General features: G+C 44.6%; 1 protein-coding gene across 3 annotated transcripts in view; it reads right to left on the reverse strand.

Annotated features, from left to right (window-relative positions):
* GGA3 (golgi associated, gamma adaptin ear containing, ARF binding protein 3) overlaps positions 1–21,661 on the reverse strand; it is a 525,496-nt gene that overhangs the window by 355,940 nt on the left and 147,895 nt on the right. For all 3 annotated transcript variants that reach the window (XM_069200128.1, XM_069200129.1, XM_069200130.1), the window contains one exon: positions 6,616–6,739. In XM_069200128.1, coding sequence (XP_069056229.1) covers positions 6,616–6,739 — 124 coding nt within the window. The remainder of the gene's footprint in view (positions 1–6,615; positions 6,740–21,661) is intronic.

A 21,661-nucleotide genomic window follows, 5' to 3' on the forward strand; every position in this document is an offset into this window, starting at 1 on the left:
TAATATGATGGTGTTCGTTGAACTTATGAATGTTTTTTAAATAATTGTTGGTGATCGTCCTGGAGGCTGGCAGAAGTTGGCTCTACCCATTTCCCATTCTTTTTCTATTAGGAACCTCTGAATTACTTTTTATCACAAGCTCTACTTCTCTTCTCTGGTAGCAGTGGTACGTTTTTATAAGCTTTTAATGCTCAGAAAAATTATTCCTTTTTTCCTGAACCACCACATGAGATTGTGCTACAAGGGTTGATTATCTCGAGGCTAGAATACAAGAACTCTCTTTATCTTGGAATATCATCTTACCTTCTTCACAGCCAGGTCCTTGAATGTTCAATATAATCATCTCTCACATTCCTATTTCAGTAATTTGGAAATAAAATAACATTGCATTCCTTAGGTTACAGGACATGTAGTAAAATAAAAGGATGTCCCACCAAAACTAGCAGTACAATCCCTTTCAGCATACATTTTTCAATGGGTTGTCAGTCATACCTAATGAAACATGTACCAAACATTCCAATATTCCAAACATCAACCTTCACAATGGACCAGAAGAAATGGGAACACACACAACATAAAGACACGGCACAGTCCCATGCTATACATGGCAACAAGGAGGAGGGCAAGGTAAGAACACTTCGCCCACTTTTACAGCAAGATGAAGGAAGAAAAACCAGGATGGGAGAAACACAGAGCACAAGCAATTCTTTGAACAATTTCATCATATTTATGGTGGGTGTGGAATGCGGAGTAAGAAGATTCTTTGTGCCCAGTTCTTGCTGGCAGCTGGTTGCTGAAGATGGGAGTGGGTGTATGTTTGCAACAGTTATCTACTGTAGGTAATGTTTACTATGTTTGCATGTAACTTGCAAATAAGAAAGTAAATTGCAATTTTATTTCTACCAGAGTTCAACAGCGAGGTTATTACACGTGGTGTTTTGTAGTCACACCAGTACAGAAAAGATCATGTATTCATGGGGCCTATGCCACTGTAAAGTGCCTATGTAAGGAATAGTCGTTTGTGATTTCTGATACTTCGTATGCATGTGACGGAACAAAAGTGCATTTTTTTGTTGTAACAAGGATTTTGGGAGCAAGTTATGAGCGATTTTCGAGTTCTGCAATCAAAAGATGTCAAACTGCCTTTCTACTCACAATAATGTAGGTGGAGGCTGGAGGACCCATATCAAACACCTCAGATAGTAAGAGCCCCGGAAACCTAAGCTTTAGTTCCCTATTTTTTCCGGTAATATGAGTTGCTGGCAGAATTAGCAATTGCACATGCTGTGGCAACACGCTACTCCCATGTTTTCTCCTGAACTTTTCATCTGCTAAAAGAATGAAAAGAATATGAAAAGGGGGAAATATTTATTCTTGCCTTTAATGTGGTAACTGTAAAACTACGCGCTGAGGACTATAAAAATAAGAAATAACATAAGGGACCTGTAGAGCTGCTGAAAGCTGCCAGTGTAGGGGTGTGGCTTGTGTGGCTTAGAGCCAACGAAGACGGCCGCACATTAGGTTGGCTTTGACGCCGTGAAAAATACCATCCCCGTACGTCTACTTATCCAAGACCGCAGCCCTGGCAGGGAACCCTGAGGCTAGGGGAGCAGCAGTGGACGCTCGGGGCCCCGTAAATCTGAAATATACAGCCGCAATAGGAGCGGCTTAATAGGGCCCAAGAAGCATGTGGCAGAGCGGTGGTAGCCGCACAACAGGGACTGACAATTGAGAGTCTGGCAGCATGGGCAGGGGTGAAGCCCTCGGGACTCTCATTCCTCTCCGTTGTTGCGGGGGTGAGGTGGGGGCCAGCTTATCCTCCAGGCCCAGTGCTCCCGCCTAACTGAGGCCTCCTACGTCCCCGCTCCCCTGCATTCCATATTACCTGGGGCAACGGTGGCAGGCCGGGAATCAGGCAATTTACTCCGAGCCTGGCTTAGGATGCAGTGAAGAGTCGGGCCCGTGCAAGTTTAGCTGGCCCGGTTCCCGAGAGTGGGGCATGCTGGGAGCAGGGAGAAGACACTCAGCCTAGGGCTAAGTTTCCAGAAATCTCCTCAGTGGAGGAGCGACCCCTGAATCCTGTAGGCGGTGCTGGAGAATCTTTGTGGTGAGGGGTCCTGGGGTGAGAAGCAGTTGCAGGTTGCAAGAGAGTGCTGGGCCTCGGGGCGGATAGTATTTGTAACTGTGGCAAGGCCTTGTCCGATAGAAGGTGCAGCTGCACCCTTAGACTTCTGGGTGCTGTGAGACTGCCCCACTGGCGGGGAATTATATGGGAGGCAGGTTCTTTGTGGAGGCTGATGGGGGGGTTGGGGCCTGGATGCACATGTTTTATGTGGGACTTACGCATACCCTGTGTGCAATACTGACTGGCGATTCGTGGTGCCCTGAAGAGACTGACAACATTGGTGTGGTACTTGACTCAATAATCTGAGGGCAACTGAAGAGACCACCTTGGGGCAGATCTTTTCGTCATGTAGAGGGCCGTGGTGCGCACCCAATTCAACTCAACCAGATGAACAAATGTGAAGTGGCAATCCCCGCCCCGGCATCTGGAGTGGGTGTGTGGAATGGTTGTGTGTGGTGGTGGTGGTGGGGGGGGGGGGGGGGGGGGGGGGGTTGGGGGGGGGGCATGGATGCTTCGCACAAAAGAGGGGATGCGCCCAGCCGAGAGCCCTCACTGCAAGAAATAATGGCGGCCATAAAAGACCTGAAAGGCACGATAGAACCGAAACTGGACGCTGTCACAATACACTTTGCCCTCCTCCGAGCGGACTGTCAGAACAATGTCAGAGAAAGCTGAAACTAATATTGTCTCCCAATAAGCAGCCACGAAGTCCCTCGAAGAGAGGGTCAAGCGCCTTGTGAAGGAGCATGGAATTATGGCTGCCAAACTGGAGGACCAAGAAGGAAGGGCCAGATGCAATAACATCCAAATGATGGGGGGGGGGGGGGCGAAGAAAGCGGAAGGAGCAAGTGTGGAGCTCTTCCGTGAAGAGCTTATCACCAAGCACCTCAAACCAAAGAGCCTGTCCCACTTCTTTACACTCGAACGTGCGCACGGGGCACCAATCCCTCCGCCTAACCCAGACACACCACTGAGAACCATCATCGTAAGGTTGCTAAACCAGAGATCGTGACGTGATTCTACAGGCGGCCCTGGTGAAAGGTGATGTGCTTTTTGAAAATGCGACAATCCGTTTTTTTCTAGACTTCACGCTGTAGGTCCAACGGCAGCGGCACAGCTTCACAGAGGTAAAGAAAGCACTACGCGAGGCAGAACTGGAGTACACAATGCTTTTTCCAGCCAGGATTCTAGTCACTGTTGAGGACAGGACCTGGCACTCTGGGACGCCAGAGGAGACATGGGACTGGTTGGAAGACTGGCGAACCTCGAAGAACCGGAGAGAGGGTGACTTAAAAGAGAAATGACAATCCAGTGGCCTAGGCTCCTCGCAGGCGGAACACCAGGAGCGGGATGCAGGTCAGGGGTGACAGTGAGACATGAGTAACCTATGATTTCCCTGACTGTACACTGGCACCGAGGAACAGCTACAATAGTAGTGTGCAAGATATGGTGCACAATTGCCATCACTGGTTGCGTGGCAACAACACAGATGTTGTTATATTAAGGGATGTTCTGTTGGCTAATTGTTTCTTTTACAGGCATCTTCAAGCCATGTGTTCATTACGGAAATGTTGATGATGGGGCGACAGGCACTCTGCATTTTGGGGTGGTGGCCAGTTCGAAGTCTGCTTTGCAGGGTGCTGGTTGGGTGTGGGTGGGGGGGGGGGGGGGCACTGGGGTACTATATGCTTCAGTTTGAGTTAAGTATAACACTGTGGGGAGTACACCACACTGCAACACTTTAAAGGTGTTAACCTGGAATGTAAAAGGACTGGGTAGCAAGATCAAGAAGACTTTCTTGTACACACAGTCAAGAAATGAGGCACAAACTCAATGACTAACTCCAGGCCAATTGTTTTATATTGCAAAAATATACTTTGTTACTTTATGTCTAGAACCAGAAGGTCTCTGTTGCAGGAAAGTACAGTTGTCAATAGGTACCACGCATATGTATCCAATGTACTTTGTTTGGTTTTCGCAGATAAAGCAGTTTAGAAGTAAGTAATACTTTTCTTTTTCCAAACTTGAAACAGTGAAATTTTTCATAGGAGTCAATAGAGTCCTGAGGGGAAAGTGTTAGCACAGTTAACAGGTGAGAAACATGACTGGCGATTCCAGTCTTCCGGGGTTAGGATGCCCACAGGTCAGAGTTTAGGCTGACCCTAAAAGTGCACCACCAGCAACACCGGGGCGGCTGGGTGCAGAGGTCAAAGTTGATGTTGGGTTTATGATGGAATCCTATGAGGACTGGGGGTCCTTGGTAGAAAGCAGATTGCAGGTAAGTAGCCGTGGTTCCAGGGCACAGGCCTGAGGGGTTCAGGTCAGCACTGGGGGGCCAACAGGCTCACACCAAACACACACCCTCAGCGGCAGCCAGGTGCAGGGTGCAAACACAGAGCTGGGACGCTCAATGCTTTTGAATATGAGGGCCAACCCCGGGGTCACAAAAGATGCTGCAGGCTCAGTCCAGGGGGTCGCTTTTGGGAAACGTAAGGCTGGACAGGTAGGGGAGGTGCCTGCTGGATGTTGCTGGACCGTCGGTCAGATTCCCCAAGGCCAGGGGGCCGCGGGTGCAGGGTTTTCCTTGGGTGTCGGGTATCTTCGTCAGATCCGCTCGTGGTCAACAGAGTCCTCTGGATTCAGGCTGCAGGCGTCGTGTTGGCCAGGAGGGGTCAACCCAGGGTGAAGAGGTCAGAATCGCCTGGTGACCTTTTCTGGACTGAGGGGCCACATGGACTCAGGCTGTAGGCTTAGAGTGGGCAGGGCTTGCTGATCTAGGACAGTTTTGGAGTATTTTTTGGAGGTTTCTTCTGGACAGGGCCACTGTCCTCGGGAGTTCTTGGTCCCCTTCTGGGCAGGCAGTCCTCTGGGGATTTGTAGCAGTTGCTGGTCCTGCAGGATGTGTCGCGTTCTTGGAGCAGGGGTCTTGGAATCTACAGACAGGCCGGTAGGACTGAGACCAAATCAGTTGTCGTCTGTCGTCTTCACTGCGGGGGCTTGGTTTGGCAGTCCTTCTTCCTTATTTATTCTGGTGAGTAAGATTCAGGGGTACCCCCAAATACTAGGGTCAGAGGGCAGTAGGCAATGGCTACTGTAACTGAGGGTGGCTACACCCTCCCTGTGTCCCCTCCTCCAAGCCAAGATGGAGGATTCTGCAAGGGGGGGGGGGCACTTCAGCTCTGGACACCTTAGGGGTAGTCCCAGATGAAGTGGTCACTCCTCCTTGTTTTTCCTAATTTTCCAGCAGGACCTGCCATCAAAAGTGGGGCTTGGGGGTGTGGCATCTCCACTGCCTGGGGCACTGTAACAGGAGGCCTTTGAGGATCATAGCCAAGTCTTACAGTTACTGCAGGGTAGAGGTGTGAAGCACCTCCTCCCAGAGCAGGCTTTGATTCTGACCCCAGAGAGCACAAAGGCTCTCACCCCATGGAGTCAGAAACTCATCTGTTAGTGGCAGGCTGGCACAGACTGGTCAGCCTTACACTAAAGGGTTGGGCAAAACACATGGGGCATCTCTAAGATGCCCTCTGTGTGCATTGTACAATAAATCCAACACATGGTTGGATTTATTGAGAAATTAGGAACTCAAGCTTTTCTAACCTATTTTAACTAAAAAAGGTGAACAGCAACAACAACTATAAAATATTTAAACATGCATATACAAAATTGTTTTCACAGTTCTGGGGTAGTTTTACACTCTTCAATGAGGGTACATTGACTTCTTAGTACTGGATCATAATTTTTTCCCCAAAGGTGAGACCTTTGAGGAAATAACACATTAACTAACTGAATGCAAATCATACTCATGTAATACATTGCTAAGTTGCTATTTACCAAATAAAATGATAGTAAATGGAGCTAAAGATGCAGCATTAACTGTACTTGGACAGGTTTGGAACACAACTCCTGAACTATCATTACCAAGAATATCTTGTAGTTTTATACTCAGACTTTTTCTGAATTTGTCATAAGGCACAGTGTAGGTACATTATGTTTCTTCCTTTCAGTTGTCGTACATAAACATTCATAACAGATCACAAATAAGCAATGTCTCGTCTGGTCCTTTGTAAAGGATAAACGGTCAATATCAATGGGCAAGTAAGAGAGTAACAGTTCGGAACAGATCATCAATAAAAAGAGAGAACAATAAGAGGACAGGATTCAGGGAACTATGGTCAGTGATGAAGGGAAAGGAAAGACGATAAAGGACAGGAAGTCAATGAGGAGGGACAATTAAGATGACCCGCAGAGAGATTAATGTCAGACTACGGAGGTATAAATGATCAATTATAAAAATGGGGCATAAAAAGGGTTAACAGTATGAAGGGCTGGTCAAAGACAGAGGGGTCAATTTAAGGGAACCAAAGTTAGAGATAAGTGGTGAAAAACAGAAAGGTTAACTTTGTGAGGTAGATGGGCAATGATAGAGGGTGTTTACACAGAGATCAATGGGCAACAGCATAGAAATGCCTGACGGAAGATGGTCTCACCTTGTCTCTTCAGCATCTGATAGGCATCTTTTATTTTGGACTCCTCTGGCAAGGCCAGTGTCCAGCTGTAAAGTAGCTCCACCACTTTGGATTTCACCTTCTCAGAAACTCTGTCACCCAGGTACTATGAAAGAAAGGAAACAGCATGAGTGATCAAAGAAGACATGACTGTGGTGACCAACAAGACCAACTACAGAGAGGGGTGGGTAGCGGCAAGCCTTTCTGAGAAACACACATATAACATAGGCTTGACCAATGGTAAAATAGCCCTTGTAGAGTGCAGATGGTAGGAGAGCACACCCAACAGTGTTAGAAACAATTTCTCTTGTAGAGTGTAAATGGTAGGAGAACACACCAGACAGTGTTAGAAGCAAAAGTAGTCTGAGGGCCCTAGAGGGAACATCATTGCAGTAGTGGCCTAATCAATCCTTAGCCGTTTTACACTTAGATTTGCCGTTATTTTCATTCTTTCCGCATAAAACAAAATGTACCATTCATTTAAGTAGGGATGGCTTGCTACTCTATTCAGTGCTTATGACTATAAATGGAAATCACCTACGAGAGAAGGAATAGTTTCTTACCTGTAACTCCAGTTGATGGGTGGGGTGCCCCACAGTTGAAAGATGTTGTGGACGGCATCGTCGTGTAAGACCCACTCATGGTGTTCTTGTAGAATCCTGCTGAGAGTCTGCCTGCACATTTGGCACACCTGTAAGGTGAGTTGCGGTGATTGTTAGATCCCTGGCAATGACCCATTTCCAGATTGCCTGGGCCTCGTGTGATAGGGGCCTGGACCTCGTCCATCACTGCCTGTTGAGGTAGTGCATGGTGTTTGTATTGTCCATTTTAACAAGCAGGGAGTGGAATCTGAACGACGGTTGAAACACCTTTAGCACTAGATGGACTGCGCGTAGCTCCAGGAGATTGATATTGTATGTCGTCTCTCTTTCTGACCATTTGCTCTGGATTTGGAAGTGATCCATGTGGGCTTCCAATCCCAGCAGTGAGGCATCTGTCACTACTGTTTGATGGGGAACCTCCTGAAGAAAGGCATCCATTGAAGAAGGTTCTTTGGAGAACACCACCATTTCAGGGACAGCTTCGCATGACGGGATAGTATTATCCTGTATTCCCAATTGCCTGTTAGTTGGTCCCACTGGTCCTCAAAACATTTCTGCAGAATGGAGACTAGCAATTGTGTGAGAAGATACAGGAGGCCATCAAGCCAAGGAGAGAGGATACTGTTCTCACCGTTGGACGGGAAGCTGTCATGAGAGAGTGACACTTCTGAGAGATCGATAAACATCTATCCTCCAAAGGACACACTTTGGTCTATATTGTGTCGAAAGTGTCTCACAGATAATTTAAGGTTTGAACTGGACAGGTGCTGATTTTGTGATGGTGACATGAAGGCCTACCTTTTTAAGGAGACTGCAAGTCAAATTGTAGTGAAGCTGAGCTTCTTGAGATGTTGACACCTTGATTAGCCAATTATCTATGTATGGGTAGACAAATATTTTGTTTCCTGAGATGGGCAGCCACTACTGCCATGCAGTTGGGCGAAAGTTCTGGGTGCTGACTTGAGACCAAACGGAACTACTCAGTATTGATAGTGGTCTGGCCCCACTAGGAACCTTAAGAACTTGCGATGCCTTTTGGTGATTGGAATATATAAATATGCGTCTTGACAGTTGATGGAGCAAAGCCAATCCCCCTGGTGTAATTGGGAACAGATCTGGTGTAATGACAGCATCCGTAACATTTCTCGCCGATTCCACTTGGCTCTTTTGAGGTCGAGTATAGGACTGAATTTGTTCTTGTGTTTCTTTTTTGCCAGAAAGTACCTCAAATAAATGCCTGCCCTCGATGTTGTTGTTCCACCTCTTGCTCTTGAAAGAGGATACTGACGTCCAACCATAACAGCGGAAGTTGGAAACTGGATGGTTTCGGCGGGATGGACGGTGGAGAACTGGTGAACCTGAGAAAATATCCATTTTGTACAATATTCAGAACCCAGGCGTCTTTTGTTATGAGTGGGTAGCTGTCTTTTTTGACGCAACTGGTTACTTGCCTCCTAGACCAGGATGCTGGGTGGATCAAACCTTGGTCTGCCTCCTTTGGTATAGTGGGTAAGTTCGCTGGTGCTGATGATGTCCGCTACCTTGTTTGTGTTCCCATTGGGGGGTTTGAACACTAAGGCATTGGTAGGGTGGGAATGATTTTCTTTGCTCTCTGGGTCTTTCTAAGCCAACTGCCTTCAGAGTCTCCATTTCCACTTTCATTCTCCCATCTCATCATCAGTGTGGCTTCCGAATTGAGTGGTACCAGAGTATGGCAGATTTAATAATCTGCTTGCGGGAGGTAAGGCGAAGCCAAGAGTGTCTCTGGAGAGCGAGCCCGTGGCAGTACTCATATGACGCTAGTAGGGAAGAATTTGCAGCAGCACTAATTATTTGATTAGATTAGAAACCAGTAATCCCTCATTGAGGATTTACACTAAGACTTCCTGTTTCTCTCGTGTGAGATGGTCAACAAACCTTTGCATAGAGTGCCATAGAGCCTTGTCATACCTGCCTAAAAGGCGGTTGTTCTGGCCACTTTCATCGCAGTTGGCGTCGCACTGAAAACCTTCCAACCCACTGAGTCTAACCTCTGACTTTCTTTAGCAGGAGGAACTGTTGAAGTGGGAGTAGTGGCATGGTGTTTCTTTGCCGTTACTACAATGACAGAGTCTGGTGTCGGGTCTGTAGGGAGAAAGGCACGATCTTGCTCCAGAGGACAGTATTTTTTTTCTGAAGCCTAGATGGAGCTAGCTTGAAGAGGTCAAGAAAAGGTCCATAACTGGTTCTAATAGTCCTGGCACTAGTGGCAGCAAAGGTCTTGATGCCAACCTGTGTTGAAGGATTTCAAATATTATTGATGCCAATGGTGCTGGAGTTGACATCGCAATGTTAGGTTTTGCAGCTTCCCTCAGGAAGCCTTCCTGGAAAGTGGTGATATTATCCACCAGTGATATGCATAGAGGTGGGGAGTCTGAAAGAGTTGGAGAGTATCGTCCTGTAGAAGTGGATGATGTTTCCGTAGTGTGTCTGGACCGAGATCGTTGAGAATAGTCATGATGACAGGAGCGCATGGATGATGGAGTGCCTTGAGCTGTGATGGTGGCGCCTAGAATGATGGCAAGATCTAGACCGAGATGTGAGCCTGGGTGCGGGAACAACTGGTGCTGGTGGAGGCGGAGGGAGGCAGTGGAGGAGGAGGTGGTTGAGGAGACAGAGATGGCACTGGCGAAGGAGAACCTGGTGTGTCCCTTGAAGGGGAGTATGTTCTTGAATATTCCAAATCTGGAAGGGTATAAATGCACCTCCTCTTTCTTCTTGTCTCCTGTAGCCTTGAGGATGCCAAAGGGGTTCTCGCCGCTGACCGGTCTTGATGCTTCAACATCGACCTGCTTGTCGATGGTGATAGGCGTCGGTGCCTCGACATCGATTGTTGGCATCGTAGTGGATGGACTCTTCAACAGCAAATGAGGTCTCCAAGTAAACAGTGTTATTATCAACATCGACATCCGTGTCTTCATGGTGACCTGCGGCATTTCTTCAACGTCGAACCATTAATAGACGGCGAACAGGTAGGTGCCGTACCTCTCCTCGACTTCAATCCTCTCGATGTCGACCGGGACCGGTGGCGTTTTTCTGCCGTTGTCTTCTCTCCAGAGACGGATGACAGAGCCTTGGAAGAGGGCAGACCCTCTCCTCACTCTGAGGTCCCACCTTCAGACCGCATCTGTTGTCCTCTTTGCTCCTCAGTACCATGGAGGCAAATTTTCTCTCTGTATTTTAGGGTGCATCCTGAAAAGTTCCTACAGTGATGGCAAGACGCAGAAACATGATTCTCTGGGAGGCAGAGAATACACACCTCTTAAGGGTCTGCCTTGTCCTTTTTTCTCCCACAGGCTGGGCATTTGTCAAAACGAGAGGGCGTCTTTCAAAAAACCTCTAATTTCAGTCAGGAAAAGACAGAAAAGGCTTGGGAGAGACCAGAGACGTTGAGTGAAATAGTCGCCACAAAATTCAGTTGAAAAATTTGAAAGAGAAAGGCAAAAAAATATGTCCGAGCCCAATGCTCCGGAGGCCTGTGAGCAGGAGCCGGAAAAAAAAGAACTGTAGCAACTGCCACCTGCTCTGTCACCTGCTGAAGCACCCACCACCTTCTCAGCATGATGGGATACCGGTTCTTAAAGGCACAGTCTCTATTTTTAACACATATAATAACAGTCTATGGGGGCTACACAGCCCTGCTTTACTTCATCTCCCTATTCAGAAAGGGTTTATGGAAGACATCTATGCTGTTTTTACAAAAACATCATGAAATTATGTACATATATAATCTCATGGCCCCTTTTTAAAGTACAGGATGAAGAATTGGGCCATTGTAGCCTGTTCCTTTAGGCTGCATAATACATTTCTCTCTTAAGTGATTCTTCCAGAAGAAAGGTGAACATCTACACTTAAGAAGATATACTGTGAAAAACCGCACGTAGAGGGGACTATTCAGTGCTTATGACTATAAATGAAAATCCTCTACGAGAGAATGGGTAAACACGTTTGATAAACTAAGCTCTTAACTTTGAAAAGCTCTCACCTTCCCATTAAAATCAAAATTAAAATGTTTGAATATGTTCATTTGTGAAATAAGTACAATATCTTATAAGTTGTGTATTTGATGTCTATTTGTTTCTGTATTTTTGAGTCTGGTTTTGAGGATCAAATCTTAGAAATTGCTTTAGAGGGGGTCTCTGGTGTCCAGTAGTGACTCAGCGGAGTGTCAACAGAAATCAAGAGCTTAAGAACCACTGCTCTAAGTTATACCCATTTACTGTTGCAGTTAGATCCACAGCTTTTTTAAAGCAGGTTACTAAGATAATTCTTTCCGTCTTTAGATACTCACATCGACCTGCAGACGTCAGTGTCCAGCCAGACTGGTAGTGTCTGTTTCAAGTTTTTAGTACTGGCCCTCATATACCTGACCGCTGTACGTGGTCACTAGTGGAGGCAGTGAGAGGCAGGAAAGTGTTTAGCTCCCATGGACCAGTAGCACACATGTACGTGGTTCTGGCTCAAACCTTATGACACCTGAACCGTTTGTCATGTATGCCCTTAAGCACCACTTGCCACCATCAAAAGCATGTTGTCTGGTTTTCTAGGAGGGAAGGAGCCCAATCACCATTCCAACAGGGCACAGCCCGCCAGTTCCTCCAATACATCATCATGTTTGAAATGTACTCCTTCCTCCAGCCATTTCATCGGCCACTGCAGCTGAGCCGCAGTGTAATAGAGTTCTTAATGGGGCACGCTCAAACCCCTTCAGTATGTGGCACATGCAGCTTCGTCATTATAACCTTAAGTCCACCGAGCCCCATATCAAGGATAACAATGTCGTCCTGTATTCTTAAAAGAAGAGTTTCCTTAGTATTGTTGGGAAAGTAGTAAAAAGTATAATAACCGGGATAGGATCAGCATTTTGGAGATCATCACTCTACCCACCAGTAAAAGAGAGAGCTGTCTCCAACACAGAAAAGACTGACGTTTAGACACAACAGCTCTGCCCAAATGACCTTCCAAGAAGTCAGATTCAGCATGGTATGAATTTCCAGGTCTTAATGGTATCAACATTCCACTGCAGCAATATAACTGATAATGCCTGTACACTGTCTTCCGCCAGTGAAACCAAAGGAAATAAGCACAATTTGTCCCAAACAATTCTGAGCCCAGACAGGTGACCAAACTTGTCAAGTAATGGTATCAACTGTGGTACAAGATTTACCTTCGCTCAAAGGTAGATTACTGCATCATCCATATATGGTGAAAAAATATGATTAGCATTCCCCAGTAGCACCCCCTCCCTCCCAAGTTGGTCCCCTTGCTCTTAGCATACAGGCCTAGGGCTCCGTGGCCAGTTAAAAAATAACTTGATATAAAGGGCAACCCACTCTGGTACCCCTTTCTACACAGAAGGCATCCAAGATCACTGATCCTATGCAGACCTTGGCCATAAACGATGCACAGAGTAATGTTATATCTTTATATATCATATTTAGTTCAACAATTCTGTATTTATTGTGCCAAAGGTTAAAGGAATACATCCCTTTGTCCCCTTCACTTTATTGCATTTGGAACATTCTGACAGTTGTATTGCAGCCTGCCTTAGAATGCCTGCCTATGAACCAGAGTTTCCACAAAATGAGGAGGATAGAGATGAATATAAAATAACATTTACAAAATTAGATAATCATTTTGGGGACCAAATAAATACTGTCCTTTAACGTCATATTTTTCTGTCATATGCAAGGTAAACAGGAAAGCATAACAAACCATGTTGCTGTCCTCAGAGGTTTAAGTAATGTATGCAATTTTGGAGATCCAAATGATTCTCTTATGAGGGATCAACTTGTTTGTTGTACCAATAACCACAGAATACAGGAGAAATTGCTGCAGAAACAACCTGATTTAGATGAAGCTCAAGAAATTGCTAAATCCATAGAACATACTACAATTTGCTTAAGAAATTTGAACCCCCATCACTTCCGAACAGCTATCATCTATAAATGTAGAAAACTCTGAGTCAGAGTTTTACAAAATAAAAAATACTAATCTTCTGCACCAAAGAAACGAACATGAAAAGAATATATTAAAATATTACAGGTAGTAGTAACCACTTAGCCAATTAGGTAAATTGCCAAGCCAGATTGGCTACTTGAAGAAAATGTAATAAAAAAAGGTCACTTTGCCAGAGAATGTAGGGATTTGTCCAAAGTTGATAAAAGCAGCAAAAACAAATCACATGATGAAGATTCCCAAATTATAAGAAAAGTATTATTACAAGTCAATGAAGTAGGGCGGTGAACCAAATTAAATATCTAGAATGCAAAGTCTTCATTGACAGTAGTCCTGTTAACATGTATGCTGACTCATGCTCACCCTTTACACTCATTAATGTTTCAGACCTCAACGAAATATCAGACAACAGCATTAAATTACAAGTTTCTGATATTTCACCTGGTGGTTATATAATAAGGACCTCATTCCCCTTATAGGAACGATTAAAACATGTATAACATTCAAAAATATCTGTCTACAGTAGGCAAAGTGTATGTAGTAAAGGACAGATTCAACTTGTTGGGATGGCAGCACCAGAAAGAGCTTGGGATTAAATTAGATCCTAACAACACAGAACAGGAACCAATATATAATAGGTGACCAGATTTGTGATGAATTTCCAGAAATATTCAATGCTAAATTGGGTTTATTAAAAAATGTCAAACATAAAATTAAACCAAAAATAGATTCTAAACCTGTAGTGCATAACATCAGACCTATACCTCATCTAATAAAAGAACCGTTAGAGAAAGAACTCCTAAGGTTAAAGGAACTAGAAATAAAACAGCCTACTGAAAGTTCTGATTGGTTAGCTCCCGTTGTTATAGCAAAGAAAACCCATTGAGAAGGCATCAGATTGTGGGCAGATTTATGCAATCTTAATAAAAACATATGGATGAGGAGACACCCTTCATCTTGCATTCATAAGATGTAAAACACAATAGGAGAAGCTACATGCTTTTCTGTCTTCGACCTATCTAATGCATATCACCAGGTGGAGTTACACGCAGAGTCCAGATGGTTGACCACATTCACTACACCTATGGGCACCTTGATGTTCTGCAGAATGCCATTTGGACTGGCATCTGCTGCTGCAATCTTTCAAAAGATTATGCAGCACATATTAGAAGGGATACCCAAAACGTTATGTTTTCAAGATGATGTACTGATATATGGAGCTACAATGAGGAGCATAACATAAACGTAAGAATAGTACTAAACAAACTCAAAGAAGTTGGGCACACTTTAAGAAAAAAAAAGTCAAATTGACATTAGTGAAGCTGAATATTTTGGGCACACCATTTCCAAAGAAGGATTCAAGCAAAAAATATGCTTGCCAGAAGCTATTAAAAACGCTAATGTTCCAAAAAACAAGGACAAACTGAAATCCTTTTCTGGGACTGCCATAATTCATGCCCAAGTACATTAAAAACCTTTCTATTCTTACATACATTCTTAGAGACCTATTTAAGACCTATGTCCAGTACAAATGGACCAATGAACATCAGCTGTCTTTTGAAAATATTAAAAGAGCTATTCTATCTGCTCCATACTTGTGCGATGTTGAACCTAACAGGAAAACATTCTAACTTCTGACGCTAGCAATAGAGGTCTAGGACCAACTCTGTCCCAAATCATTGCAGGCAAGAAGAGGATTACTGCCTTTGCTTCATGTGCCCTAACAAAATCTGAAAATAATTATTCTGGTGTAGAAAAAGAAGCATTAGCATGCCTCTCGGCTGTGAAACATTTTACATTTTATTTGTGGGATATATGATTTGATACACGTACTGATCACGAACCTCTTGTTTACATGTTCACAACCAAAGGGTCATCCAATAGTACTCCCGGTATAGATAGGTGGATACTGGGATTAGAAAGTTTTTGTTTCAGTGTGGAATATGTCCCAGGTAATCAAAACAAGACAGTTGATTACTTCATCAAGAGCTCCCTTAGAAAAGAAAGAAGAATATGAAATGCCAGACTTTCCAATACCAGAAATTAACTCCCCTGCCATAACTTAGGAAGAGTGAATTTCCAGTATTACAAGTGATGAATCCATGAAAAAAATAAAGACATATTTCTTACAGGGTTGCCCAAAAAGCAGAAGTGAAGTAATGACGAGATATAAAGTTTTTGGGAAATCAGACACAAAATCAATATCAACAATAATTTTATACTCAGGAATGACAATCACACCTCCTACAGATGTAAGAGTTAAAAGTATAGATCTGGCACATGAAGAATACTTAGGTAGAGGCTTGACTAAATCGAGAGCTAGAGAACGCTATTGGTTCCCTAATATGGACTCTATGGTTAAAACAAAAGTCAAGGACTGCATTATTTGCGCAAAAAAGCGACAAATCCAAAGTAACCCACAAAGCACCTATCTCCCCAGGATCTGTACCTGACAAACCATGAGAGAAACTAGCCCTAGACATAACTGGTGCAATCAATCACACTGGGGCTACAAAAATGTTTGCTTTTGTTTTGGTTCACTACCATTCTCAATGGATAGTTACTAGGATGGTCCATCAAATCACAACAGATGCTCTTATTTTTTTTTTTAGAGACACATTTACCACAGAAGGCATACCATCATCTATTGTAACTGACAATGGAGTACCATTTACATCATTGGCTATGACAGGCTTTTTAACACATGTAGATATTATCCATCAAAAAACTGCACTATATTGTCCTTGTGAGAATGGTCTAGTAGAGAGAGTCAACAGAATGATAAAAGAATGCATGCAACTTGCAAACATAAACCACCTAAATGTGGAAAAGGCAATACAGGACAAGCTATGGGCCTACCACACCACCCCAAATTCTATTAATGGAGTATCACCTTTCACTGCTTTGAAAAAGGAAGAAGCCCAGTACTAAACTGTTTCCGACCTGGTTGGGAGGGGGGTACAGAGTTGAGCATAACACAACTCTTGCAAGAAACATTGTATGTAATTTAGCCAAATACGAAACATATTATGACATTATACATGGCGTAAAAAAAAAAATTGGAAGGCAGGAGATTGGGTATATGTTAAAACACTTGTGGGTAGAGGAGGTTATTTCTAACCCATGTGGATCATCCAAACTAAGTAAAATATAGCTATAATGGAAAATGGTCAATGTTGAAGCATGGACAGACTAGTCAAATATAATCCTCTTTGAATTCCCTCTATTTTGATACAACTAACAAATTTGACAAAATGGACTGAGACAGATTTGTGCACAAAAGAAATGTAAGATTACCAGTATGGCATTAAGATTACATTATAAATCCATGAAGTGTCTTTTCCTTCTATCCTGGATCAACGTGACCTTTTTTTAAAGATTTCTATATCTTTATCCTCCACCTCAAAGGAATAATGCCTATTGTGCTTTCCAGTTATCTTCTTTGTATAATGTGTTGGGGTGCTGGTGTGGGAGGGTAAAAATGTGTTATATCTTTATCACACTTAGTTCAACAATTCTGTATTTATTGTTCCAAAGGTTAAAGTGGTGCATTTGTTTGTCCCCTTTACTTTATTGTATTTGGGAGGGAGGGTCGGAAATATAGCTTTAGAGGTTTGGTTTGTCGTGAAATGTTGTTTTTTTATTGGATAATATGGTGATACACAAAAAAACAATATTTAAAGAGTTATTCTCCGTTTCTATTAGTTGTGGTGTACAACTTCTGAAGGGGGTGATGTCCTCCTAGATCTTGACAGGCGTGTTTTAATTACATCCTTCTTCTCTTGTTTCCTTTGTAGGGGTGCAACCAGGGAGTGTGGCTGACAGAGCCCTATAAAGGAGAAAGCAACAACAGAAAAACGGCGGTGAGTACATGAACTTCTTCCATTAGGTTACTTTACCTTCACCAAACACTAGTAGTGTGTAATGTGATGTTTTTGTCTTTTTCTTTTACAGGGCTGTCAGGGAGTATCCCGAGGTTCCATGTGAGTATGAAGCGGGGAAAAAAAAGAAACAGGAAAGAAAAGTCAGAAAATAACTCTGTATATCAAAAAGAAATGTTACCTCTTCTTGGCGGCGTGGGGTGAGGGGTTAGACTTGAGGGTATATCACCATGCTTCCCCGACTCAGTGATACCAAGCAGTCTGGAGTAGGTGCACTTTTCCCCACATGTGACTCCCTTTGTAGCACCCCTCCTCCCCTCTCCCAACTAACCCTGTCATAGACACTCACTGGCGTGGCCACAGCTCTCCTGAGCTGTGGTGGGATTTACCAGCGTCTCTGGTGTAGCTCTGCACTCTGCCTTAAACCACTCCTTGTGGCATACTCCTCCGGTTCTTTGGTAACACCAGGGTCTCGCTTCTCATTCTCCTGTGCTATGGCGTCTTCGTCATCCTTTTTGGCGCCTTCCTCTTCCTCCTTTCTGGTGTCATCTTCCCCCTGCTGCTCTCCAATTTTCTCCTCTCGCCTCTCCCTCCACATCTCTCCTCTCACATCGGTGCCCTTCCTTGTTGTCTTTCCTCTCTTTCTACGCTGTTCTTCTGGGTTTCCTGCTTTTGGGTCATCTGCTTCCGGGTCATGTGCTTACCCTTCCCCAGTCGTCACCACGATTGGTTCTACAGGTAAACTGCCCCCATGTCTTTCTCCCTGTTAGGATAAGTCCTTAGTTATTGTGGTTGTTCCTGAGTATCATGTTCTAATCTCTCAATTTCCTTCCTGCAGGAGCGGACGCTTAACTTGGATGGCGGACACTGCTTCCATGATGCAGGGAAGGAGTGGAGTTGGGTAGGTGTTTTTTCACAGGATCCCTCAGACCTTAACGCAAGGTGGGTTCCACGGAACTCACCCCACAAGTGACCGAATGCACACTGTGCCTTCCCCCCCATTGACTTTAATGGTATTCATTTGACAACGAAAAGTGCATCTATTTTTAAACACTTTAAAAATCCACAACACGGGTTGTATGTAAGATACTAAGGGGGTCATTCCGACCCTGGCGGCCACCACCGACCACGGGAGCACCGCCAACAGGCTGGCGGTGCTCCCACGAGCATTCTGACCGCGGCGGTTCAGCCGCGGTCAGAAGCGGCAAGTCGGCGGGCTCCCGCCGACTTACCGCTGCTCGGGGGAATCCTTCATGGCGGCGGAGCGCGCTCCGCCGCCATGAGGATTCTGACCCCCCCTACCGCCATCCTGTTCATGGCGGGAAAGCCGCCATGAACAGGATGGCGGTAGGGGGGGTCGCGGGGCCCCTGGGGGCCCCTGCCGTGCCCATGCCAATGGCATGGGCACGGCAGGGGCCCCCGTAAGAGGGCCCCGCAAAGTATTTCAGTGTCTGCCTTGCAGACACTGAAATACGCGACGGGTGCCACTGCACCCGTCGCACCTTCCCACTCCGCCGGCTCGATTACGAGCCGGCATCCTCGTGGGAAGGGAGTTTTTCCCTGGGCTGGCGGGCGGTCTTTTGGAGACCGCCCGCCAGCCCAGGGAAAAACTCATAATACCCTCCGCGGAGCGGTAAAATGGGGGCGGAATTCTGGCGGGCGGCCTCCGCCGCCCGCCAGAATCAGAATCACCCCCTAAGTTCGTTTTGGTGTCTAAATTAAGATAAAAATCTGCTTTATATTCTAAATTAGTTGTTGGATTTCTTTTGAGTCGTGCAATTGCTTATCATCCATGTTGGTGTTTTGAAATGCTTTACACATGTTCCTCTAAGTAGCCTAACTGCTATTTGCCACTCTACCAGGACTGAGCTAAGGTTTACTGATGTGAACCTGAGGTCTACTTCTGGGTAATGTGTTAGTATTACATAGTAAGACCCCCTCACCCCCGTCATACCACATAATACTGCCACCTTGCTACAGAGAGGCCATCAGGTTCACTCTCTAATCAGGGAAAATCCACAAGAGGGAAGGTAAGAGGTGAAGTCTTCCCACAATATAAAATACTTTCAGTCAGAGTGGAAGAGAAAGGCTTGATATAAGAATACTCGGTCCTAATCACTTCTTCATTTTCCCAAGAAAAAGGGGAAGGACAGTCAGGCAGGAGTCCCTGGTCTCAACAGCGTATTCATTTAACCAGCCTCCAACAGGACCCTGGATATCCTTTGCAGACCTGAACTAACAAGGACGAAATACAAAGTGCTTGTTAAGAAAACAGTCATCAAGTCATGGCGTGACAAAGAAAAGAGCTTCCCGGGGAAGGTCTGTAAAAAGAACAGGACCTAAAGCCTACTTAAGGGGAGCTATATCCAGTCTTGTCTGTGTAGTAAAATATTCATTTCTGTGACAAAACAAATAAAAATGTAAGTTGTGGGAAGAAAACATGTCACTAGTATACTGCGATTTTTCTGCGGTTAGTCATGAAACATTTGCATCTAACAAAGATCTTTTAAAATGCAATCTAAGTTTCTGAGTCCATATACTATTGAATACATTGCAAATCCAGTTACTGGGTGATTAAAATTTCCCCAGTCTATAAAACTTCTTTCAGTGTTCCATCTATCTTGTTGAAGCCTTTTTTTCTGTAAAAAAAAAAAAAACATCTTTCTTCTGATCCTATGCTGGTTCAGGTGAACACTAAATGAGAATGTGAGATATGTAAGGTTTTAGATGCAAGAACTATCAGAAAACAGTTGCATTATTTATTGGATGGGAAGACAGTTGGCCCGGAGGAGCGCTGCCTGGAATCAGCTTCTAATCATCATACCCTAAGTTTATTATTATGTGAATTTTATGCAAGACATTCTGAGAAACCAGGAGCTCTAACACCAGGACAGCAACCTTCTAGGAATATTGGCACCACCAGAAAGCATGACAGGACGTATGGCTTACTGCTTATAGCTCGGTGGGGGGATAACACTCGAAACCCACTCATTGCAAGTCCATTACAGAGAAGAACGACCAAAAAAAGGCACTGGAAATATGTGAAGGGAACAAGGGAGAGCACATGCACAAGAGGACGTCAATGAAAATCTCATCACAGAGAGATATTGATTACTATCATTGACTTCCATCAATCATTAGAAACCAAGATAAAGATAAATGGCATGGAAGAACGAGTTACTTACCTTCGGTAACGACTTTTCTGGTGGATACATTAGCTACCTGTGGATTCCTCACCTAATGAATACTCCCATGGCGCCAGCATTCAACGGAAATCTTCTTACTAGTCTCTGCACGTCGACGAGGACGTCACTCTAGCCCACGCGACGCCGTCTGACGTCATACAGGCAATAAGAGGTCCTCGACGACGTGCCGACATCAGTACCAATCATTTTTTACGTGCATGAGAACAACCAGGCAATGCAATGAAAGAGCAAGGCAACATCCCATAACATTGTAAAAATACACAACATTGCATGAATAACTGTAAATCTTTTATATATATATAACTCTCTCTTTTTAAAAATATATATACACATCAAGTATATACACAAAGATATATACATATATTCATATATAAATATATTATATACAACATCTATTGCACCCTCGAAGACCAAGAGGAGCGTACTCAAGGATTACTTGGTAAGACCAGAAAGGCAACGGGGAGGCGGGTGGGACCGTGAGGAATCCACAGGTAGCTAATGTATCCACCAGAAAAGTCGTTACCGAAGGTAAGTAACTCGTTCTTCTGATGGATACAACTACCTGTGGATTCCTCACCTAATGAATAGAGTCCCAAAGCAGTACCACGCCCGGCGGTGGGTGCCTAAATGGTCAAACCAAGAAATCCTGCAGCACTGACCGTGCAAAATGGCCGTCTCTTCTAACCTCAGAATCCAAACAGTAATGTTTTGCAAAAGTGTGAAGGGACGACCAAGTTGCGGCCTTGCAGATGTCGACCACAGGAACACCTCTGGCCAAGGCCGAACTGGCCGACTTAGCTCTGGTGGAATGAGCTCTAATGCCCTCAGGAGGATCCTTCTTTGCCAAGGAGTAACAGATTTTAATGCAAAGAACAACCCACCTGGATAGTGTTCTCTTGTGGACTGCCTTTCCTCTCCTCTTGCCCACGTATCCAATAAACAGCTGATCCTCCAGCCTGAAATCCTTTGTTCTATCAATAAAGAAGCTCAACGCCCTCTTTGGGTCCAGACGGTGCAGTCTTTCTTCCTCTTTGGAAGGATGAGGCGGAGGATAGAACGTGGACAAAGTAATTGCCTGAGCCAAATGGAAAGGTGAAACAACCTTCGGGAGGAAAGCAGCCTTGGTCCTCAACACCACCTTATCCCCATAAAAAGTTGTATAAGGGGGCTTTACTGATAAGGCCTGCAACTCACTCACTCTCCTTGCTGATGTTATAGCTATCAGGAAGACTGTTTTTAAAACCAAATACCTTACGGGGCAAGAATGCATAGGTTCAAAAGGGGACCCCATAAGGAAAGTCAGAACCAAGGACAAATCCCATTGCGGCATAACGAATGGCTT

This window comes from Pleurodeles waltl, chromosome 7 (genome assembly GCF_031143425.1).
Source record: "Pleurodeles waltl isolate 20211129_DDA chromosome 7, aPleWal1.hap1.20221129, whole genome shotgun sequence".
In the NCBI taxonomy this organism is placed as follows: Eukaryota; Metazoa; Chordata; class Amphibia; order Caudata; family Salamandridae; genus Pleurodeles; species Pleurodeles waltl.